The following is a 26,178-nucleotide window of genomic DNA, read 5'->3' on the forward strand; positions in this document are numbered from 1 at the left end:
AGGAAGAAAGGAATTCTTTTCTGATGGAGCTCAAATTCTCATAGGAGATCATTGAAGAGTACCATCGTGCAACATAATGTAAATCACATTGTAAGCGATTGTATGGCCAATAAAAGAGGAATCAGAGAGGAAAAGTTTAATTCTGGGTCGAGCACAGGAAGATTTAACAGTATCCCATCTTTGCATCATGCCTAGAGAACAGAAAATACATGGAAGCGATGTCTATATTTTTGCCTGACCAGTTTTACCATATTGTCATGTTTTTGTCACTCTTCACCATACCAAAAGGAGTATTCTCTGAGGTTCCAAGTTGAAGGGGAGCAGAATTGAGGTTAGGGGGACTGGATCCATGCATAAGTAGCAAATCCAGTACAAGGTTTCTGTTCCTGCACTGCACATGCTCATGGACGCAGAGGCTAGTGTGTAGGCATTAGGATTTATTTTATTCCTTTCCCTAGTGATTATACGGGTAGTGAAATATCTTTGTCTGAGTACTCCAGCAATATAGCTGTAGGCGCCATAAAAATGCATAGGTAGATGACTACCAGTTCAATTAAGAGGTCTCAATCCAGCCTCCTATATGAAAACCCTGTCAATTTTAGGTTTAAATTTCTGCTCATAAATTTTTTGCAAACCAAAAGAAAAATTGCTTTTCTTTTAGGTTAGGTTGAAGTCTAAGGTTCCTTAAACAAAAAAACAAATCCCTAGATGGAAAAAAAACTGATAACCCTAATATACTTCCTCACAGTAGCATTTCCAACTCCATCATTTAAACATATTTTAAATAATATTCTCTTCATTGTAATATACAAATTTTCTGGCTTTCAACCAGGGAACCAGAGAAAGTCACTGCTGTGGGAGACTCAGATACAGGAAGAGCACCCAGTTCTATGCAGGTGTTTTTTTTTTTTTTTTTTTCTGGGGCCTCTAATTATTTCAGGTGGTGGGAATCAAAAGACCATGTGATAATTGTCCCCAAAAGTAAGACATAAAGTTACCTTGGCTTCTGACAAGTCTCTACCAAGTATTTAAAACAGAAAAGTAAATTAGTTGTTAACCTTCGTGATAGTGTTTTAATGCAAATGCTTAAGAAAGAGATCTTTCATTTGTATCAATTATGTATGGGTAGAAATTAATTTTATAATTCTGGTTTTCTGGGCAGCTCCATACTTAACAGCATTGGTGACCTTTTGCAATACCAGAGAAAAGTATCCATGCGTTCTCAGCATAGAATTGCACCAGCACTGGGTAATTTTGCTCCTTGTTGGTTCAAAATAGAAACGGCATTCAACAGCCCATGGTAGAAAATAATTACTTAAGTCTTTAGATCATTTAACTTTTCTTGTAGATCTTTGGCTTTCCCTATCCGTTACCAAGATGGTGTATTTTAGTATGCAGTCCTCCGGTGGAGAACAGTATCCCCAAGCTTTTGAATAAAAGTGGAGAAATTAAATTCCGTTTTCAGTTTGGCTAGATGCCTTCTCCAGTGTTTGTATCTGAGCTTTCACAGGAGTGCTGCGGCCCCTTTCAGACCAACTCTGAGCTGTTTTCCTGCCGCTCAGTCATTTGCTGTTTGTTTGCTTCTTTTTCTGTGGCTTGGAATTTTAAACTTTCTTTGAACATACCTGTTGCCATCTTTTGTTGCTGTTCATGTTTTCCATAATTATGCTACCTTTCTATAAATATAGGGTGACAAATGTAAAAGAAAATTTAAAAGAACAAAGAAGTCCACTTTTAGGTTATTAAAACAATTGTTTGGATCACTCATTATTTTTTTACCTTAGCTTAGTATTAATAGTTAAATATCAGAAAAGTAATTGGCTATGGTATATTTAAATTAATTGAGATAAAAAATATTTTTCTTTTTGTAAAGTGATTAATCGTAAAGATATTACATCAAGAAAAAGAATATTGGCTAAGCTATCATATAGAAAGTTAGGTTTGCTAGTCTTATTCCAAAGAAAATGTTCTGTTTGGCAAAATTTTATGTATCTATTCTGGGACATGATCAGGAAGAATTTTAACTTTCCCTAACACAAACTTAGATATTTTCTTTAACTTTAATAGTGGATATTAATGGTTTAAAATTTTCTAGTACAAAAATAATGAAGGTATGTCTTTCTCCTAAAACATGTTGAATTACTTCTAAGAATGTTTAATTTGTAATTTTTAATGGCGAAATTACAGGATATTCCCTTAGAAAAAGCGAAGGTAGTCATGCCGTGTTTTTAAATCATTTGCTATAAAAAATAATGTTAATTTATGGAGTTAAAATTTCAAAGGTAATCATGCCGTGTTTTTGAATCGTTTGCTATAAAAATAATGTTAATTTATGGAGTTAAAATTTCAAAGGTAATCCGATATAAATTGTATTCCAATTTTCAGTGCAGACTTTGTGTTTAACTTTGTGGTTCATTCTGAAGAATTTCTCTAAAGTTTTTTGACCTGTAATGCTTTTTGTTTGTGTCTTCACTATGGCTATTGTTACATTATGATAAAAGCTATCACTTTGCCGGACAAATAAAAATTCAAATTTTCACATCATTTGCTATTTGAACCTTTGAATCAATCTAGAATTTTTTCTCTAGTTACCAGGTTAAGAGCATCTGAAAATTTTTAAATAGACATTTAAAAAATAGTACTTCCCAATAATTAAAATCTTCATTTGCCTAAAAGCAGGGAGCCTTTCTTAAAGTAATAAATTAACACTTCTCGACCTAGGGTCACTAGTAGTGCTGCTACTTTTTGCAGTATCTCCAAGAAAGAGAATGCTAAAACTGTAACTCTGTTGAAACAGAATTAATATTTTCAATTTAATCACAGTTAAGTGTCATGACCTTTCAGATCTTGCACTGAACTTGCTGAAATGTGGTCAAATTTCAGGCAGCCCATTCTAACCCTGTGAAGTCAAGGTAAAGTTCAGATCCAGGCTTTCCACAGATACAGAGATTTTTCTGAAAAAATTTTTTGCTTGTTTTTTGATAATGTTATATATTGTTTCAAGTCTCAGAAAATGCTTTACATAAAAAACTCTCTCCTTGAAATATTTTGCCTTTTTTCTCCTTTCCCCCCAAAATGTATCATAAGTATTCTTACTTCTAATTCTGTGAAATTTTTTGATCTAACTTAATTTTATCTCATCTTAAAATTAAATATTGCTTTATTTTAAATTATCTCATTTAGAAGTTAATTTGATTGAATTAAATTTTTTTGTTTGAAAATGATTGCGTTTTTAAAATAAAAAATAAATGGGATCCAATAAAGGTGTGTAAGAACCTGTTTTTGCTCACAAGGCCTGTTAGGATCTCCCAAATGCATCAGTACAAGAGGAAAATAATACTTATAAAATAGGGAAGAAAGATGTCTTTGAGTGATCCTGTTATTTTAAGTAAATGCACTAGAATATTAGGATTCTAGTATTTAATGGTGTTAGTCTGCATAGTCTGTTGCTGTAATACAGAGCTAAATATCAACAGAACTTGTTTCTGTTGTTTGGGTTGCTTTTATATACCAGCTTCAAAATATGTTTTGACACTTTATTATGTTCTGAATCAAGCTTCAGATGTGTGTAATGAAGGATGAAGTCTTTATCAGACTCTAGTGTATAAATAATGGAGAAGAGCAGTTTGGAAATGGTCTCTCTGTAAGAGGATGGTTTCTGAAGAGTTTCAAGTTATGATCTGGCGCAAGCCAAGCGCCACCGGAGGTGTCAACAGAACCGAGAGTCCTCTCTGAAGGCACGGGCTGCGGCCTCTGCTGCTTTTCGCCCCCTGTCTTTTCTCTCTTCTTTTTTCGATCATCATGTCACTTCTGTAACGTTCTCATTCCTAGTTTCCATGCTGAACCTTTTGAGAAAGTCTGGCACCTCTGATCCATTTTCCTTCACAGACCCTGTAATTTTTGGCCGTATTTTTATGTTTTTCAGATTCAAGTCAATCTGAAAGTCCCAGCCAGCCAAGTGACGCTGACATTAAGGACCAGCCAGAAAATGGTGAGTTTACTTTGGGACTCTTGAGTGCTGCTTTGAGACTCTTGAGTGCTGCTTTGAGAGTCCATGGTAGCCAGCAGCCAACCAAGTACAAGGATTTTGAGGTCTGCCCCTATGGGCGGCCCACGGTCAGAACAATCTTGAGGACTCAAGGAGTTTTCTGGGCCACTCTAGCCGCCCCAAACCCTTCCCCTCAGCCACAAGCCCTATCAGGGTACTCATAAGAACCTTAGTTCCCAAGAAAGTTGATTACTGTGAGAGGCGGTGTTGATTTACCAGATCAAGATCTTTTACAGCGTTAAGTGAGGAGCCAACGCCTTTTCATTTCAGTTCCTTTTAAGGTGGCAAGTGACCCACAATCTTCTTCACTAGTGATTTAAGTTTATTGACTGACAAGTATTTTTGAGGCCTTTTCAAAGCCTTTGCTAATTGCTTTAAGAAAATCATCTCTGCCTTTGAAGGATTTTTCACTTCAAATTGTCTAAAATAAAACACGAAGGATACGTGACAGAATTAAACTCATCAATTGCATAAATATATAAACTTTCCTTTGCAGAAACTTGACTAACCTAGAATACACACTTTATATATGAATATAATAGTATCCACTAAAATACTAACTGTGTGGTATATGCACTCCAAGGACGAAAAAGGTTGTCATAGGTTAGAATTTAAGATTGAGTAAAACCATCAGTTTCAATAAAAATCGAGAAGTAAACTAGTGATACCCATGACATGCTAAACATTGTATTGTACACTTTCATGGATATCACCTCATAAAATTCCAAAGTGATCTTCCCTGGTGAGAGAGCTGAAGACTCTAATGGGAACTTGACCTTGAGGGACCTTTGAGGGGAATATGGCAGCGAGGCTAAAAGCTCAGGCTGTGGTGTCAGACCTGTGTTCAAAGTCTGCCTCTACTACTTCCTGCCTTTGTAATGTTGAATAGGTTATTTACCCTCCCAGAGTATTGATTTATTCCTCATCTTTGAAGTGGTATGGTAATAATTGTATTGACATGTTGAAGAATTAAATAAGATAATGTGTATAACATACTTACCATAGTGTCTTTCATAGACTTTACACTAAAAAAGTTGGCTGTTGTTCAGTATTCCTCGTATTATTTTTCTAGTCAGTATAGTTCTACCATACATTGTTTTTCACTTACTTAGAATGACCTCATTCCTCCTGACTCTCTTCTTTTAGTTGTTCTATCTATTTTTCCGTTTTGATCTCCATCTGATCTTTTGGAATAGATAGGTAAACTGAATTATGTCAGTTTTGTGGTGTGGAGGATTGAGTTTACCACACTGAATATCCCATCACTGATTTCTCAGGATCGTTTCATTTCCCAAGCCTGGGAAATTCTCTATAACACTGTTGGGCTCCCATATTAAATATACACTATCTGACTATTCCTCTCCTCAACCTGGTATTTTGGTGGTATTTTCCTTATCAAAGTCATCTTTTCACAGCAGGCATTAAAAAGAGAAAAGGAGAGAGAGAGAGAGAGAGAGAGAGAGAGACCTCTGAAGGCTTGTTTTTAGTGTCATAAACAGCTACATCTTATTTTTTGTTGACATTTTAAAGAGTGATATTTATAGACTAGTTTCATTCTTTATTTCCCACTTAGAGATGATGCCTTATAGTTTCGTTAGTTTCGTTTTTTTCGTATATTATATCTCTTTATAATCTGCCTGAAGTTGTGTCCAGAGTGATTTGTTTTATTTTCACCTTTGAGAGCTGGTGGGCTGCCGAGGTGTGTGGTTCACGTGTTTGGGTCTGGCCGCCCCTCTCGCCCCTCTCGCAGGCCTGCGATTCATCTGTCTTCATAAAATGGCCGACAAGCTGTTCACATGCAAATATAAATTGAGAGCATGAGAGGCCTGGCATGCCTTTCTGGAGCTGCTGTAATACCGATATTGTGCGTTTCCCATTCCAAAAAGAAACAAGGATTGAGCCTGGATTTTTCGGCCAAAGGCACAGAGAGACTAGCCAAGTTCATTGTTAACCCCAGATCACTTGGTGCCACCTCAAGGATTCACGGTACCATTTGGGAAGGATCGTGTGAGCTCAAAGAAAGAAAGTATTAATATCCAGGAGAGACAGTAATAAATTCCTATGTTTCAAATTTCTGTTTATTTCAGAGAAAAGTTGAAGTTGGTTCATCTTAGACAATTCCAACTGGAGCTCAGACTAGAGGAATATCAGCCTCTTCAGTTTCCTCTTTCTGCCTTTTGTCAATCTCAGATGAAGTTATTTGAGGAAATATTTCCTCTTCCTTAAAGTCATATAATCCCTAAAGGAAAATAAATGAAGATTTCAGGACTAGGTATTTACATGCATTAGATGACTTTCTGGGGTTGCTTTGATAAAGAGTATTCTTTCATTTTCATTACCCCAGGTTATGGAAGATGAGCTCTTGAAAAGTTCTTGTTTGTTTGTTTATTTGTTTCATTTTTGTTTTTAAGAAGAGAACTCTCATAAGTATATCAACAAAACTCAAGAACTTTTGAAATCTTGGTGGATGAAGAAGTGACAGACTCTGGTCTTCAAACAAAGTGGGAACTCATTATTCCTTATTTATGTATATATTCGAGGGGAAATAATATTCTTTTTATGCTAGCTCTTGAGGAGAAAGGTAATGGGAAACGAATGGTATTTTCCTAGTAAACCATGGAAAATGAGTAGACAAATGGTAACATGCTGTTTCATCCAAAACCATAAACTAGGCCATGTAACTTTACCTAAAGTGGATGCAGCTGTTTCTTCCCTGCCCAACTAGTCTGTTTTTTTTCTGTGGAATTTTTGCTTTCTTTTCTTGTACTCCCTTAAGACTCAACTGTAAAAGAAAACAAATCTTTGTCCAATTAGAGTATTAGATGGGAATTTTGAAGGAATTATCTGAAGCCCAGAGATAAAGTATCAGAATCTCTGAAACTCAAAATTGGTATAATATAATGATTAAAAATTCCACCTCTAGAGTCAAACAGGCCTGATTAAATAATGGCTGGGTGACTCTGAATAAGGTATTGCCCCAATCTCAGTATTCTTATCAGTAAAATAGGAACACTAAAAGATCCTTCCTCATGAGTATTAAAATGAGAATATGCCTGTGAAACAGCATAATGCCGGGTTCATAGTAAGGACTCAAAGAAAGGTAACTACCACCACTCTCCAGTTAAAGCTCATATCTGTAATGAGATACACATATTCAAGAGGTCAAAAGCTGGGAGCCTTGGAGTGGAAGGGGAGATAATATCAGAAATAAACCAAGACTCTTTAGAGACAGCTTTTGTAGACACCTACTCTGTTCTGAAATGTCAGGCTTAAGTCTCTTAAATCTGTCCATGATCCCCACAGTGGACATCTATTTCACTGTTTAGTTCTCGTCTCCGCATTCTGTTTACCTCCCAGGAGTTGAGAGCTACAAAAGTGATTCAGAGTTGCTAGAACCTTCAGAATGAATGCTCAAAAACGTTATTCTGGACAGAAGGGACTCCACTTAGATGTCTTTAATTTTGTCTGAGTTTTTCCTTGGCACAAACCAAATAGAATCTGGCTTATTAAAACTATAAGCTGATGAAAGATAGGATTCATGACCAATTCCATATGCCTTGAACATGACAGATACTTAGTATTTATTAAAATTAATAAGTAGATAAACATACTGCCATTATCCCCAAATAGTTATTGAGTATTTGCTCACTATTGATTTTCCAGGAAGTTTTTAAGGAAAAAAAAAAAAGAAACCCTGGAGAAGTTGAAATCTAATTTGGGTGTGGGTATAAGTTGTACAGTTGTACGTGTATGACGCATGGGCATACATACACAGATATGACTAATACTGCTGGGAAACCAAAGCTAAGGGCTAATACTAATGGCCATAGTAGATGAGGAGGAGGTGTGATCAAAGATATGCAGTACCAACAAACAACCCAATCCAAAAATGGGCAGAAGACCTAAACAGACATTTCTCCAAAGAAGATATACAGATTTCCAACAAACACATGAAAGGATACTCAACATCACTAATCATTAGGGAAATGCAGATCAAAACTACAATGAGGTATCACCTCACACCGGTCAGAATGGCCATCATCAAAAAATCTACAAACAATAAATGCTGGAGAGGATGTGGAGAAAAGGGAACCCTCTTGCACTGTTGGTGGGAATGTAAATTAATACAGCCACTATGGAGAACAGTATGGAGGTTCCTTAAAAACTAAAAATAGAACTACCATATGACCCAGCAATCCCACTACTGGGCATATACCCTGAGAAAACCATAATTCAAAAAGAGACGTGTACCACAATGTTCATTACAGCACTATTTACAATAGCCAGGACACGGAAGCAACCTAAGTGTCCATCAACAGATGAATGGATAAAGAAGATGTGGCACATATATACAATGGAATATTACTCAGCCATAAAAAGAAATGAAATTGAGTTATTTGTAGTGAGGTGGATGGACCTAGAGTCTGTCATACAAGTCAAGTAAGTCAGAAAGAGAAAAACAAATACCGTATGCTAACACATATATATGGAATCTAAAAAAAAAAAAAAGGTTCTGAAGAACCTAGGAGCAGGACAGGAATAAAGACGCAGACGTAGAGAATGGACTTGAGGACATGGGGAGGGGGAAGGGTAAGCTGGGACAAAGTGAGAGAGTGGCATGGACATATATACACTACCAAATGTAAAATAGATAGCTAGTGGGAAGCAGCTGCATAGCACAAGGATATCAGCTCAGTGCTTTGTGACTACCTAGAGGGGTGGGATAGGGAGGGTGGGAGGGAGACACAAGAGGGAGGAGATATGGGGATATGTGTATACGTATAGCTGATTCACTTTGTTATACAGCAGAAACTTACACAATGTAAAGCAATTATACTCCAATAAAGATGTTAAAAAAATTTAAAAAAATAAATAAAAGGAGAAGTAAAAATTCCAAAAAAATCCCAAAAAATATTTGTTCCAAAAATGATGATTCTCTTAGTACTTGCCTTGGTCACCTAGAGACATATCAAATTAGACAGCTTATAATAAAGAATTCACTTTATGTGACCTAAGTTTAAAACTTGTCTTCTGTACCAGAAAGAAAGTGAAATTTTATTGGGATAATAAAGAATTTTAAAAATTAAAGTCTCTTCCTAAAATTATAATTATGCTTTATTACTAATATTTCCACATGAATGCACCTGGAAAATTAACACTCCGTGTTGAGAAGAAAAAAAACTAGAGAATGGATATAATTGAGCAGCATTAACTTAGAAAAGTTACATTCGGGCAGTGGTTTCATGTGTTGAGAACAGCTTTGATTTTCCCCAGAACTCCAATTACTATTGTTAAAATGTTAAACCTGAAACAAATATAAGAAAAAAATCAAACAATACTTTTAAAATTATTGCAATGCATTACTTCATGTCAAAGAGTTAAAAAAGAAAGAAAAAAAAAGATATGCAATATCATCATGTTCCTTTATGGTTGATGACCATAGGGAATGGAATCCCGACAAAGTTCTCAACTCTGACTAGTATCGTTCATTTAATCATTTTGCATATTACTGAAACCCCCTTTCTGGCTTTTCAAGAGCTCCTGAAGGTTTTAAGCCTTATTTGTTAGACTTTGACTTAGAACACCTACTCAAACCACCTTTGCGAATTCCCAGAAGGTACTTTGGCTACTGTCAAGAGTATTTGTGGATATTGGAATGCTTTATATTTGCAGTGCTTTCTCGATATTTACAGGGCCTGTGAACAGTCCCCCAAAGCTTGCATCCTGTGGTGCATCAGGTCAGGCGTTACTGAGGGAAAAGCTCGTGTGATAGCCTTCCTACTTAATTCAAGGCACACTTCTGTGGGACCACGCTGAGGCAATAGCACAGTCCAACACTGGCACTCTGAAAGCACACTCCCCACTGGGACTCCCTGTGGCTGCACCCTTAACTAAAAAAGGAAAGAAAATGTGGTGTTCCCTTGCTGGAAAAAAGAAGAGTTGTGTTCACATGTGTTTTGGTTTTTTAGTTTTTGTTTTTCCTATTTACTGTCTCTCATCACCTGCACAGGCTGCTAATAATAATAATAACCTCATCTTAGTGGTTTTTAAAATGTGATATTTATAACAGGAAATCAGAGTTGGTATTTAGATAATTTTCTTTAGTTTTAATCATGTTTGCTCTGCCTCATTTATCTGGTAGTTGCACGTATGTCGGAGACATCAGCCCTCAGATGGGCCTTTGCAATCAGTGGAAGGCCATGAATCATGATGCTTGCCCCAGATTTTGAAAATTTCCAGCTCTACCTGCCAATGTGAAAATCACCCTGGAGTACTGGTTGAATCTAGCTTTCATGTTCAACATCTTATTTATGTCATTCCCATCCTGTATCACCAAACTAGGGATCGTTGCTAGAAGTTGCTGGAGGAGCAAGGAATGTACTTTTCTTCAGTCTCAATTGTCACTATCTCACTGGTTATCAGTTAACTCACTTCTGTGAGTATTTTGAATATTTTAGTACTTACGAAATAAATTCCAAGGCTACTGACTTCCCGACTTAAGATTTATATGTAGGATTCACTTTGTAACTTGGAGGTGAGATAAGAGAACTATAAATTTCTGTTTCTTTTTTGGACAAACATTCTTTTATCTGATAATATTCTCATAAGAAAGTGTAGACCCTTTGCTTTAACTTTTTTCACTACCTCCTCAAATATGTAGTAGATACATTGCAATATTATGTTATAATATTAGTACATAGTTGGAAGGCAAAATAAAATTCATAATTCCAAACGCTAAGAATTGTTTCTTACTACTGGATGGACTGCTGTTTTAGGAACTATTTTGTTTACTGGGTCATTTTAGTTGGGTCATTTTAGGAATTTTGGAGGCAACGTGCAGCCGAACAGGTAGCGTTTTATTGGGAAAGCAGGAGCATTCTAGCACCATTGACTTGTAAATGCAACTTGTCAGTATTTCATAATTTGCATGACTTTCTTTTGCAATTACCTAGCAACAGTTATTCTCAGCCGTGTTTCTTCCAAAAACCCTGCAGGGACAGACACAGTAGAGTGACCACCAAAATAACAGCAGTAACAGTAATGATCAATATTCTAAATATTGTAAAGGTCCCAACTCAGGGAGACATTAAAACCTAAATGCCTTCTGGTTTCCAGATCTGTGTAATTAAATTCTGACTGATGAATTTTCAGCAATGCAATGGAGCTAGCCTATCTTCTTTTAGAGACTGGGGAACTAGAATTTGGTTTAATCTAAAATGTCAGTCTGAGACCAGGTGAATTGTGCTTTCTTAAATATTGTTAGCAGATGTGACCCATCATTGTTTACAGGGGCTCTTGAGAAATGCCTGCAGACAAAGGAAATTCTTGGATCTTGCCTTTTGAAAGATGAGGTACCAGCTGAGGCTTCCCCCATATGCATGCTGCAGTGTAGAGTATGATGAGCTTTACCACAGGATTCAGGGTAGTTAAGGAGCCTTTTCAACTGAAAAAGAAGGATGAAATTTGTAGTCATTTTAAAGAAGTAGTTTTACCTCTCACATTATGGGTGTTTTATTGTCTACATACAGAGGATAACAAGCTGAACAGACTTTAAGTAGTTGGCTAGTAGCCAAAATAGGGAATGTTTTAGACCCCTATTCCCCTGATTTCCAAATTCTAAAACGGACTGGCTGGGTGGTCTATTTCAGACACAAACCCCACCTCCTCCCCTCTGCCAGTGCCTCACACACGAATAGTTATAGAGGAAAGAAGAAATAAAGAGGTGTCTTTCTGGTCCTCAAATTACTTCATGCCTATGACTCTTGTTCCAGGAGAGACAACCATTTGGATGTAACATTGCAAATAGAAAAGTGTTTTTAAGTGTTTGTTTATAATTTATATGGGATTGTGTAAATTTATCCATAGATCTCGATTCTCAAAATATGAAGCAAAACAGTTCACGTAGTATTTGAATCGGGCTCAAAAAAGAAATCAAATGCGGTGCCGTCATCACATCACAGTTGCATGGAGAAGGTGTGGTGGAAGGTACTCCTGGTGTTTGGCTGCAGTGCCATCTGCCCTTGTTCTCTGTTCCCTGTTGTCGAAGCCTGGATGGGCTCTGATAGGACCCTTTGACAGATCTCCTTAGAAGGACCTGCAGTGTACTCCTAACGGTCACTTTCACATACCTCTCCATCACTGAAAAATCCGCATGATGAATTTTCAGGGAGGCTAGTTTGGGTCAGGAATAGTGTATGAGCTTTCCTTGCCACAAATAACAGGGTCTGATTTGACATTTGACTATGAATTTGTTGATTTAAATCCTGTATATTATTTTGGGGAAAGATTTATACATTTGTGGATCATATTAGTAAACTGAATGTAATATAAATAATTTATTCAGGGATTTGGAGTAGCTAATCCAGATTGATTAGTTGTCTGCTAGAAAAATTCATGTGACCACAAGGATTTTTGGCACCTTTTCTCCCTACAGCTTCCTCATTCCTTTTCTCTTCTTCAGGTTTCACTCAACTCCAGGCAACTCTGTTCCCTTGGCATTACCTTGTCGTTAAGGAAATCTACTGGGATAGCTCAAATCGAGGTGGTGGAGGGGTAATATTTACTGCGGATTACTCTGCCCCATCTCAGTTGTTAATTTCTATACTTGGTTGATTTTATCCCAAAGGGAACAGGGGAGTCTCATATGCCTTATCCACAGGCATCGTATGGCAAATATCCAAAGAGAGAAGTATAAAGGATGTTATGGTGAGGCCCAGCAAAATAGTAATAGGCTTCCAACAATCTCTTCATGAAGGAAAGTCAGTGTTTTCTTAGATCTCTGTAGGTATTTTGCAACCAGAGAGCTTCTCAGCAAGCAGCATTTGTAAACTCGAGATGAACGAGTAGAAGCCAAATCACAGCTTCCGAATAGGTCAGATTAGCAAAGGAGAGCTGCCATTATAAGCCTGACACTGAGCATCTGTTAAGGGGAAATCAGTTGTCCAAGTCACTTAAAGACCTGTACCTCAATTTTCTCATAAGTAATTTAGCAGATAGTTATTAAGAATCCGCTGGGTACATTTGGACTATGTACTGGATGCATTGAGGGAATACAGTGATGGATCAGACATCCTGTTCTAAAGGACCTGATAGTCTAGTAAGGGGAAAGAGGCTTCATTCATTCATTCATTCCTTCATTCAACAAATGTTTATCAAGTGCATTCCAAGAATCAGATACTGCACTGAGCAAAACAGTTAAAATCTCTCTTATTCCTTCTGGTGGGAGGAAACAGACAATGAACTAACTAATATATATAATATACCAAATGGTATGAAATATTATGCAGAAAAATAAAGCAAGATAAGGGATAAACAGTGGAGGATATGGGCGCTATTTTACGAAGGGTGGTCAGGGAAGGCCTTTTAGATCTGTTGACTTTTGAGCTAAGACTTGAGGAAGGTGAAGAAGAGAATTATGCAGATACTTGGGACTTTTGTTCTAGAAAGAGGGAACAGTAAGTGTAAAGACCCTGAGGCATGTTGGAGGAACAGTCAGAGGGTCAGTGAGGCCTGCGGGGCACAAATGAAAGAGGAGCAGTTGGAGATAGGGGTAGCAGGAAGCCAAATATAGTGGACCTTGTAGGCCAAGGAAAGGACTTGGCACATGCTTGATAAACTATGATATCCTCTACAAGGGTATGCAGATACCAAATCCATTCATTTCTTGATGTGGTGGATATGCCCTGAGCCCCGACACTGTGTTAGATACTTAAAGTTCAGTGGTGAATAAAGCAAAAGGCCTAATTCATAGCATTGTCAAAGAAGGAGACTCTCGTCTGCCATGGCAATATCTTTTAGTATCCCCAAAGGTTTTCCCTTGTGCGTGTATCACTGAAAGCAGAGTCACTCGCATGGGATAGTTGGCTTCACATACCCTCTCATGCAGACGATTCTTTTTTCATTTAATGGAGGTCTAAATCTGTGGAGCTGCAGTTTAACCCTTATCTCAGGACTCCATTTAGATTGTAAATCCCCAGGTCTCAAGTCCATGACCCCGAAGCTTGATTTTTCTCCCTAATAGTTGCCAGATTTAGCAAATAAAAATACAGGATGCCAAGTTAAATTTGCATTGCAGATCCACAACAAATAAATTTTTTTTTAGTATTACATGGACTCTACTTATTACAAAAAAGGATTTGTTGTTTATCTAAACTAAGTCCTGTATTTTATCTGGCCACCAGTCCTAGTTCTCTACACACTCCCATGGAGGTTACATGGGCAATAGTAACAGCAGTATAGGAAAAGGTTTGATTAGTCTGTGATGATTTCATTGGTCACAAAGGGTCAAACCACTGGAATTTAACCCGCTGAGAATGAGACCTGGGAAGAGTACCACGAAGTTCTAATGACTTGACTGCTTAAATTCCATTCCTCCTGCATCTGCCGGTACCTAGCCCAGTAGTTATACAATAAGCCACTTGTATGGCACGGTCAGTGGGTACAATACTGCAGTTGAGAGGCACTCCCTATCCAAGTCAGTGTGTAAATTTAATTCGTGGGATAGTAATTGAGTAAGGCACTGGGACAGTGCGTGAGTCACTTCTTCAAAGGAAGTATACCTTGTCGCAAGATCCAGTTATTGGTAGACTGTTGCCTCATGAAAGTTGGTGAAAATCAGTCAAATAATACAGCACTGGAAAATTCCACCTTCAAAGGTGATATTTAGATTGACTTGAAAATAGAAGGTGCAATATTTTTATGCTCTATGGGAAACTAAATATATATGTTTTCATTTAGGACTGTTTTGCTAGGTATGACAAAACTTGTCTGAATATGTTACAGGAGCATGGTGTGGTCTTTGTTCCCTCCTACTTTAAGAAACAACAATGTTCACAGATTTAAGGAAAGCAGTTTTGGAAAGGAGGGTTAAACTGTACTGGGATTTAGAACCAGGTAATGACAAAAATAATGAATTTGGTGATAACAGTCATGATAGTAGCTCACATTCGTTGTGGACTTCCTGTGTGCTGGTGTGTTACTTTGGGTCCCCCAAGAAGAATATGCCCTTATGGGCTTAGATGTGCAGGGATTTATTGGGCTGTGAAGGGAGGGAGCCAGGCTAGGTTGGAGAGACTTCAGACTGCAATACTGATTTGATACCTGTGAAAGGAAACAGGAAAGGAAGGAAGGATACCTGTGAAAGGAAACAGGAAAGGAAACAGGAAAGGAAGGAGGAAGAATCCTGGACATCAGTAAGCTTCTAAGAAAGTTTTGTACAGGCCAATGGAGAGTCTTTGAGCCAGTCACTTGTTATAAAGTTTTTTGTCCCACAGGAACCAGTCTGCATTAGTATCCTCTTCTTTAGTCATTGACTAGGAACCTGGAGGAAGCTCCTTGGAGCAAACATGGTGACAAATCCAGAGGGGAGCAATTGGGGTTGTCAGGCAGTCATGCTTCTTGTAACATGCGATATGAGTGTCTCATTTTTTATGGCCACCACAGCAAGGCACTGTGCTAAGGGTTCTAGATTCATGATCTTGTTTCACTCTGATACAACCCTATGGAGATAGGTATTCTTAGTTTACCCATTTTACAGATGAGGAAACTGAGATGCAAAGAATTTAGATAGCTTGCCCACAGTCAAGAAGCAGAAAGGACAGAGTTTTCAAACTTAAACTCCAGAGTCTAATTGCTCAACAATGACCTTGCATTATAGCAAGAATAGTATTCAAACTCTGGTTCTGTAACTTACTGATGATGTAAATTTGGGGAAGTAATTTAAACTCCTGGACTTGTGTTTCCTCATTTATAAGATGGAATGTTGTCACCTTCCCAGGAAATGTGTTTTAGTTGCTGTTTCGTTTTGAGCTTAAACAATGTTCATTCCTTTCCTTCCTCGTGTTGTTCCCTCATCTAGGATGGTCATGTCTTCCTTTATTCCCCATCTCATTCTCTCAGGTATCTGCCTCAGCCTTGCTCAGGCACCCACAGGCTTAATTACGTCCTCAGAACTAACAGGACTGTTTCTATGCAGATTATGTATATGAATATATCTCTATGGATGTGTGTATGTATAAAGTGCCCAGAACTTGCAGTGATCCATAGGAGATACACAATAAAGTGTAGCCCACCTTCTCTTTCATCCACTTCATTGCCTCATGGACACGAACCCTGTGCTAGGGGGCAATCTAGAACATGTCTTTTTCTTGTTTTCAATTTTTGGGGCAAAATTACATTCTTTTGGAAAAATTACATTCTTATTTTTCATATGAACATTCTTTACTCTTTTTTTCTACAGTTTCAAGCATCCTTAGTCTATAGCTCTACAATGGATACTTTGAAACAATGGACTAAATTTTCATTTGCTTTTTCTGCTGGAGGTGGAGTGTATAAAAAGAGATTAGTTGTAAGGTATTTATACCAGATGCCATCGTGTTTGTTGGCTGGCATAAAACAATTATGATTGCCAATAAATTTGAAAGTATTTCACTTGCAAAAGATGTAGGAGTGTAGTTTTATTGAAAACATAAAACATTTATTTCCACTCCCCATTTTTTGTGCACTACAATAGAAATTTGCACCTCATCCCTTTGATTTTAGATTTCTGAATTATTTAAAAGAATTGGTTAATTCTCCATTTCAAGTGAGTTAGACAAAGTTCATTAGGATATCTGATTCCTAGCATGTCCCCCACTCACAGATCATGTTAACTCCTTAGAGAGGTTTATCTTCTTTTAAAATTGCAAATGCTGTCCAAACTGAAAGCTTTTCCATTTAATGCATTCTTACAGCTTTGGACTATAAGTAAGATCCTTAACAGTAGAGAGGGGACAATGAGGCACCTTGTTGTCAGAGCATCGGCCGGTTCTAAAGGTAGCAGTGCCCAGGACATGCATGCCCCTTGAGTTCTAGTGGATGTGCAAATTGATATCATGAAATATATATAAGTAAAACTCAACACATGCTAACACATGCTCCTGACCAGTGGTTGCCAACTGGCAGTTCTTGAAGGTGGCCAAAGAAAAAAATTTTTTAAAGAAATGATGCATTTTTCCCTAGATAATAAGATGCATAAGCTGACGATTTTTGCTTTTGACTTTGTGAACTCACTGGTTGTCTTATACTTACAGAGACTCTGTTTGGCAGTTATAGTTTGGATTCATTTAGTTAAAGGTGGGGGAGAGATGAATTATCCATAATTTAGTAAAAATGGTAAATTAAATACTTTGAGAAATAGGCACCATGAGAGGAAACTATTACGAGATGTCCTTAATGGTGAAAAGACACAGAAGCCTCTGCTATAGACCAGTGGTTGATAATTGCCTTTAACTTTCTCTTTTGGCAGGAGAGGGAAGAAGAGAAAAGCAGGTACCAGTAAGAGCCAATAAAGACGAGTTGTGCCCAGGGGCTGCTCATCATCTCCGCAATGCATCCCTCCATTCATTCTTTCAACAGATATTGTTGAACTCACTTCTTTCTGAGCGGAATTGATAGTGAGGGCCAATGAGAAAAGCAGCTCAAAGTAGGAGACTCAGGTGTGCACTTCTGTGCATAAATTGACCCAGGAAATCATACTTATAGAATATAAGATTTTAACAAAGTATGGGTAGCCTAATCATTCATAATTGTGTAGAACATTTGAGTTCTGGGTTCAGAGCTCTTTCTATGTGGATTCTGTACATCACTAGGAGAGGTGAGAAAACTGACCTTGGCACTAGGCACTTTAAATTGTTTGGCTATGTTGTCTTAATTTAGCCTAATCTAAGAGGTAGAGGATAAGGAAAACGAGGTTCAGGGAGACTGAGGCACAGATCGATGGTCAACAGCTAGTGAGTGGCGGAGGAAATGCTGCTTTGTCTTCTTGGGGAAGGCTCTACCATTAAACAGATAATGGATAGTGAGGTGCTTTGAAATGTTTTGGAATGCTTTACATTCAGCAACTGTAATAATCTCAAATAATTTGTATTATTAGCACAATAATTGTACTATTTCAATGTATTTTCTCTATGTCCTGTCCTTTCTTCCCAGGGAAATCGTAAACATGTGGTTGGAGAATGACAATGGTGGGGATAGTGGTGGTGAATTAGTTAAAACTAGGTAATCCATCAATTGTTTTACGTGAACACCAACAAATGAAAAGAGTAATACGTCATAATGTGATGAAAATTAAACCAATAAGAGAAGGTTTGCAGAATTCCACATTTTCCTAGGGATACTGTTATGTACCGTGGGTGACACGTGACCATCTGACATAGGTACCAAGTGAGGGAGATGGCACTGTTAATAACAAATTCATCATTATTTTTTAGAAGATGCAACATAAAAGTAAGTAGAAACCCCAATGTTTTCTTTGGGTCCCCCTAATAATGTGTTTTGAGGAGACCGCTATTCTAGAAAATGTAGAGTAGACTGCCCTTGGGGGAAGAAATTAATGTTTGGGTTGTATTCCAAACATAGTATCTGGCAATCAATAAATATTTTTGGAGAGAATGAATGAGTGAGTAAATGAGTGAATGAATGGCTCTTGCCCTCAGGAGTTTGAAGTCTTTCCCACCCCCATCTCTATCTTCCCCCTCCCCCCATTCCTCACCTCACTGGTAACCACTAGTTTGTTCTCTGTATCTGTGAAAAAGTCTTTTTCTAAAACTTAGCTATATTTGACATATAACATTATGTATGTTTAAAGTATAAAACCTATTGATTCGATACATTTACATTGCAAAAATACGATTGCCATTGTAGCATTAGCTGACACCTCTGTGGCATCACATAATTATCATTTTCTAGTGTTGGGAACAATTAAGATCTAGTCTCTTAGCAAGTTTAATGTTTATAGTATAGTTTTGTAGTCTATAATCACCATACCATGTATTAGGTTTCCTGGACTTACTTACCTACTAGTTTCAAGTATGCACCCTGAAGTAACATCTCTCCCATTTTTTCACCCCCAGCTTCTGATAACCACTATTTTAGGAGTTTAAAGTCTTTTAAGGGGAATAAAGTAATTCTACCCTCTTCCAATTCATTCTTTCTTAATTATACATACATTTATTAATATATGTGCTAATCCTTGCGTTAGGCAATGGTAATATAAAGATAAATGAGATGCAGACCCAATGCTCATCAGATATATATTCTAGCAAGGGAGATGGATATTTAAATAGATATTTTCCATAAATTGTGACTGTGACCTCCTGAAGGTACTTAGATAGTGTTTGGGGCCAATGATGGAGGAAGGTACAAATGATTAAAGCTATGCAAGAGGCAGCAATAGTTAAGTTACAGGTGTTTATAGAAGAGCTTTATTAAACATTTGACGTAAATATTGAAGCATATGTATGATATGCTATGCTATGGCTATGCTATGCTATGGCTTCCCTGCCTCTTAGAATGAGCTCAAAACCCCCATTCCACACTCTGAGGAAATCTAAACTTCACCCCAGGATTTCTGCATGTTTCTGGGAGGGCTTTCAGGCTAAAGTTCCCTTCTGGCTCTTGGTTCCTACACTTGCTGAGTTAGTTTAAGTGATAGATCTTCTCTCAAGCCATACAACACTCTCTTCCATGGCCTGTGCTCCAGATGTTGGGATCAGCCCCTTCTCCATATTTCTGTTCTGTGCACACACACAACATATGTGAGTCACTGAGGTTGGTAAGTTGCATGGTAACGGGGTCGGGGAGGGAGCACTTAGGTTATGTCTCAGAACACACAAACCACTTCACACTGATTTTACACAACTCTGTCCCTAAAAACACTTAGGCGCCTGTGCCATGTTACCATTGCCCTCTCTTTTCTCTCTTCCCCCTCCTCTCTGAGCTTCTTCTTGTTCTTGTTTAGTTCTTAATGCAGAGGAGTTTCACTATATCTTATTTCCTTGAATTTTGCAAATTGATGTTCTGGGGGGGGTCTCCTTTATTAATAAGAAATGTGCCACCAATACATTTTCCTAGTCAGTGAATGCTGGTGCTCTTGATAATATAATAAATGGGATTCACAGCTTCTGTATGTGTGAGAGGGAAGATGTAGCATCCTTATTAAGCAAAAAGCACATTCGACCCACCACATTAGACTCAGTTTGGCTAAGGCATTGTGTTTCTGAACAGTTTCTAATACAGCATAGTCATATCATGTTTAATTCTTGGATGGCCAGTCACCCACTATGTTTCCCTTGGAGTGAAGCTTGCAGACTGCCTGGCTGACAGATAGAAAGCATCCATAAATGAGAGACAGAGTCGAAATTAAAATGTGACTTCTTTGGCATCCACCTTTCGAACTTAGGCCTTCCCCCACTTTAATTCAATTTAGTAGATGTTGGATGGAAACTAATACAGTTAAAAAGAACTTCATGTAATCTCACTAACATTCTTAGAACATGATGCTCAAGGTTTTCTGGTCAAGGATATTTGCATTTGCATTTATAGAACAGTTAGAGGTAGAATTCTGTGCGTGTGAAAAGTCCTTGCTCTGAGAATGACATTTCCAAGCTGTCAAAATCTGATGCACCCAAAGCTAAAATCGAAATTGCCTTTTATTCTGTAAATATTGAAGAAAGGGCTTAGCATGGCACTTGTGAATTTGCTAGCCAAGGAACTAGCCTACTGGGTTGGAATCAGAAAAAAAGGCTATTTGTTGAGTTTAAATTGTCACAAAATTCAAGCTTGAGGGATGCAGTGAGAAAGTATTACAAGCAGTCATAGCCCCACATTTTCCTGCCGGCCATTTAGCCCCTTTGACAGTATTTACTAGTGCATCATTTGGGGGTGTAAGAAAATTGAATGAATATATGTTGCTTGACTGTTCGTATTTCCAACTTCTTGATGTTTACAGAGAACCACAGAGATGGTCACACTAAATCTTCACACATTATGTTCATCCATTCAACCAACATTTATTTATTGAACATCTGCTGGATGCCTGACACTGTTCCAGGCATTAGTTACAGCAGTGGTCCCCAACCTTTTTGACACCAGGGACTGGTTTCGTGGAAGACAATTCTTCCACGGACCGGGGCAGGGGGTGGGAGGATGGTTTCGGGATGATTCAAGAGCATTGCATTTATTGTGCACTTTATTTCTATTATTATTACATTGTAATGTATAATGAAATAATTATACAACTCACCATAATGCAGAATCAGTGGGAGCCCTGAGCTTGTTTTCCTGCAACTAGGTGGTCCTATCTGGAGGTGATGGGTGACAGTGACACCCGAAGTGTGTTGCTTATGTCCAGTCTACTCTGTAAGATGCAGCTTCATTGTCACTTGCCACTCACTGATAGGGTTTTGATATGAGTCTGCAAGCAATTGATTTATTATGGTCTCTGTGCAGTCAAACCTCTCTGCTAATGATAATCTGTATTTGCAGCCACTCCCCAGTGCTGGCATCACTGCCTCAGCTCCACCTCAGATCATCAGGCATTAGATTCTCATAAGGAGCACGCAACCTAGATCCCTCGCATGCGAAGTTCACAGTAGGGTTTGCTCTCCTATGAGAATCTAATGCTGCCGGTACCAGCCTGTGGCCTGGGGGTTGGAGACCCCTGAGTTACTTCTCTGGAAACCCAGAGAAGTAGAGAGATGCACCTCAGGTAACACACAGTTTAGCCATAGACCTGAGACCCTGAATATCCCACTCCCCTGTCCAGCATTCTTTCTACTATATTATTACTCTACTTTTCTTAGGCTTACCCTTCTCCCCACAAATAGACTGAAATCAAATGGTTACTTGAAAGGCTATTGAAGCCGTTCTTTTAATTTGGCAACAAGTTGTAAAGTTCATTTGAAAGTCACTCATTTAGCATTTTGAATCAAATTATGGCAATTTTAATATTACATTTATTTGTGGGAATAATGTCTGCAAAGGCCAACATCATTATAAAGTGGATTGTAAACTCCATGAAGGCAAGGAGTATTTATCCCTTCCTATTCGCCATTTTCTCCTTAGCGCAGTGCCTACCACATAGTGCGTGTGGATAAATAATACAGAACTGAATGACTCTTTGATGCCTTACTGTACTGCTCTTGTCTGGCGTAGAATGCATGCAGCACGAGCTCTCCAGAGAAGTCTGCTGCTGGGAAGATTATACATGACGTGATCCATATTCAGTGGGCCTCTGCTGAGGACGTGTAGTTCCCAGCGCATATCCTCCTGTTTCAGTGCTTAGAAGGCCATCAAGCAGCTTAGAGTGTTGCTTGCTGCATTGTGGTAGGAGCCTCTGATACCCGGGACACAGCAGACCCAGCAAGGTGCTTTTGTGGCGTGGCATGAAAAGTTCGCTGCCGGTCAGGGAGGAAAGGTTTTCCCTGGGACTTGGCTGGGGCTGGCAGGATTGCAGGCTCCACATTTGATGGTTCTCTCTGCTCCGCATCACTGCCATCCTCCTCTGCCCACAGCTGTCAGCTTTCCACGCTCTGAAGGAAGATCTTGTAAGAGGCTGAGCTGGCTGTAGCTAGTCACAGTGTGAGATAAAGGCATGTTACCTGGCAAGGCTGACTTTGACATGAAGGGATCTTTGCGATGAGAGGTTGAGCAGAGCAAAGGAAAGCGAGAATAAGATAGAAGCGGGTTCTGTGTGAGCATGTGTGACAAGAAAGGCCAGCTCATATGATTTTAACAAGCATCTTAAACTATATGGAAAAGCATAAATATTAGACATGGTCTCTTTGTTCACTTTTCTTTTTCACGATCTTTTAGGGTAAAGAACATGCATAAAATTTGAAGAAATAATGAGTTTGATAGTCACTTTTATTGGAGGAAGTTGGTTTTTGGAAGGAAGAGTGAAGTCCTCTGATTTGAGCTTTGACAGGTGCATGGGTGGAAGAGGGATGGGACACCCTTGACTTCGTCACCTGCCTGGCTGTGAAATGTTTTTGAAACATTCAGACCTGGACTTCCCCACTTACGAACCGTAACTGACCCTGGGAAAGAACTAACCTCTTGGTGTCTCAGCTTCCTCATCTGTGAAATGGAACTAGGTGATTGTTGCCCTTCCCTCCCAAGGATTTCGTAAGGATATAATGAGATAATGTATCTGAAAGCACTTTATAAGCAATCAAGCCATATATAAAATGAGCTATTGTAATAATTTCAGGTCATCAGGAATTCCTTCATTTCCATCCCTGGTTCTCTGAAACATGCTGGGAGGCCACTGAGTATATTCCACATGTTTTTCCCTTCCACCCCAACAGTACTCATTTTCAAGTGCATATGGTTCCAAAGCTGCCGCGTGGGAAGTGAACGCTCCTTTCCATGGGCAGCGTATTTTACCATTTGGCACAGGGCTTCACCCCCATGCCTACGGAAAGGTATTCTTTCTGCATTTACCATGGCACCATTTTTACCCTCTATTCTGATCTAAAATTTTCAAAGATAATTTTTTTTAAAAATTATTATCACCTTTTAATTATTATTTATTTATTTTTCTTTTTGGCTGTGTTGGGTCTTCGTTTCTGTGCGAGGGCTTCCCCCAGTTGCGGCGAGCGGGGGCCACTCTTCATCGCGGTGCGCGGGCCTCTCACTATCGCGGCCTCTCTTGTTGCGGAGCACAGGCTCCAGACGCGCAGGCTCAGCAGTTGTGGCTCACGGGCCCAGTTGCTCCGCAGCATGTGGGATCTTCCCAGACCAGGGCTCGAACCCGTGTCCCCTGCATTAGCAGGCAGACTCTCAACCACTGCGCCACCAGGGAAGCCCCTCAAAGATAATTTTTTAAAAGGTAGGCATCCAAAATTACGTCAAATAGCCTAAACAAATAGATAAGTGAAACCCACAGTTTCTAATGAGATTCCAGCTGGTCCAGAATGCATCTAAGGAATCTTTAGAGTATGTTAGTGTATCAGTGTTTGACTTCAAACTGACTCAGGTTTATTCGATCTTAAACTCCCTTGAATCCCCAGACTTCTTTTCTTATTTGCATTGAATATATTCACCCCAGTGGCATTTAAATCCACTTTTAGTTGGCTTTTATTTCAACTTTTCTTTTTCTGGGACAGTCAGCTCAGAGACAAAATAGGCTCTAACCCTGTGTATTTGTTGTTTTGGGAAATAGGTAGATTTCACTAGATGGTGAGAGTTATAGGGATATAGTTGTTTCTAATAATTCTTATGTGTATTTAGTGGTCTTAAAAGGAAATATTAGTGTCCTCATTCCTAAGCCACTGGTCTGAAAGATCTATCAAGCATAGGCTTTAAATTCCCTGACAAATTATCTCCAAGGTTCGGGAAGAAGTTTTGAGCATTTTCTGATTCCAACTTTTATCTCTGCTCTTGAGCCTCCATTTCTACCCACTGATAATTCCTGACCACAAAATATTTGTGTCTTCACGACATCAAAGTTTATTTTTAAAAAGAAAATAATGTTTCATCGAAAGAAAACATCCAGTATGTATTGGGAGGGCTATGATACATTTGCCTTTTCATGCATTTTTCTGGTTGAACCAAATTCTCTCACCTCCCCTTCTCAGAAAAGTCTTTGACCCTGCCCATATAGAGGTGCAGCAGAACAAGCAAGGTTCAGCCATTGCCAAGACCATTTTTTTTTTTTTTTGCTGTGTGGTATCTGCTGAGGAAGCTCTTCCTTATACTCTGACATATATGACATAAATTGGTGGAGAAGAGCCTCTTTCGTTAAATGGTTCATTCATTTCACTGGCCTGATGTAAGTTATATGAACCACAGTGAAGCACAACAATTACTAGTTTAATTCCTTTTTTACCCTGTATTCATTTAAAAGGTTTGCTCTATAAATATAGGACCTGTAGATAAAAGGTTTCTGTAAAAATCACTCACTTTTCAAGATGTTTTCATTAGTTGGTATTCATTTAAGTGGGTTCTACTCTGCATACCATTAAAGGTGTGTGTAAATGTTTTTATTGGTTTCTTCCCTATCTTCCACTTTTATATTTCCTCCATAAGAGGCAATGCCATTAACCTTAGCAGTGCTGAGTGTGATTGTCTTTCGATCAGCCCCATCATTGCAAACCACTGATCCATAGCTTACATTACTTAAACCACTGGTTCCTAAACAGAAAAATAGCCCCATTACCTTCCTTGGAATGGTGATTGGCTGTCTGAAAAAGCCTTTCAAAAAGAAGAGTGAGCAAAAATACTCCCTAGTTCCTTTGGGAATAGTCCTTTCTTTGATAGAAGTGTTTGTAGTAGTGGAACCTGAGTTTCCTATTTTAACTACACATGAAACACTTATTGAGTGCCTGCTGTGTTCAGGGTGCTGTTTAAGATACACAGATGATGCCACAATTTTTGGATGCAGTCCTTTAAGAGACATACTTTTTTCCTGCCGGTGATAGACATGTATGCTCCTAATAATAATGCAGGGTAAATATGCTACGTGCTCTAAGAGTGAAGCAGACAAAGTGCTCTGAGGATGTAGAAGAGAGAATGCTTTAATTCAGACTTTAGAGACAGGGAGTGGAAAGTTACATTTCACCTAGCAGAGAAGAAAAGTGAGGAGGAAAGAGGAAGAGGCATGTTCAAATCAGTGAAATAGCCACCAGAGTCACTGTGTGGTCTGAAAGTTTGTGGTGAACTTTGAAAATAGCTGTAGTCTGGTATGACTTGTGCAAAGTAAAATGAGGGGTGACAGAAGGCATAGCATCTACAGGGATGACATTCATGTTTTAGCCTCCCCTTTGAGGTTCTCCCTGCAGTGTAAATCAAAGATCCTATCAGTCCACACATGTTGGTGGACTCACTGTCTTCAAAATTTCACTTAACCCCACTCCATCACTCAACCAGTCAGAGTGTTAGAGGATGCATTGAATTAGGAACCCAGAAAACTGTGTTCCATTACTGGTTCAGCCATTAATTAGCTATGCTCTTGGATAAGTAACTGTTCCTCTCTGAGCCTTGATTTACTCTTCTGTAAATTGGAGATAGTAATAGTACCTACTCCATGGTTATTAAAACAGTCTTAAATGAAATAATGCATAAAAGGTGCTTAGCATAGTACTCAGTATGTAGCTAGTGCTCAAAAAATGGGAACCACTAATTTAAAATGATACTTTGATACCTCATTGCCTATCTTAAGTGAACTGGACTTTATTTTAGTTATTGATAACTTACAAGACAGTGGGAAAAAACCCTCTGTTCAACGTGGCTGCATTAATTTGGAAATAAGATCCAGTTTATATTCTTCACAATAAAAATCACACTAAGAAAGTGCTCACTTGTATTTG

General features: G+C 38.5%; 1 protein-coding gene across 4 annotated transcripts in view; it reads left to right on the forward strand.

Moving 5' to 3' along the window:
* Positions 1 to 26,178, forward strand: part of NFIA (nuclear factor I A) — a 379,131-nt gene that overhangs the window by 180,685 nt on the left and 172,268 nt on the right. For all 4 annotated transcript variants that reach the window (XM_057547737.1, XM_057547732.1, XM_057547739.1 and 1 more), the window contains exon 3: positions 3,926 to 3,991. In XM_057547737.1, the coding sequence (XP_057403720.1) occupies positions 3,926 to 3,991 (66 nt within the window). The remainder of the gene's footprint in view (positions 1 to 3,925; positions 3,992 to 26,178) is intronic.

Source organism: Balaenoptera acutorostrata, chromosome 1 (assembly GCF_949987535.1).
Source record: "Balaenoptera acutorostrata chromosome 1, mBalAcu1.1, whole genome shotgun sequence".
NCBI classification, from domain to species: Eukaryota; Metazoa; Chordata; class Mammalia; order Artiodactyla; family Balaenopteridae; genus Balaenoptera; species Balaenoptera acutorostrata.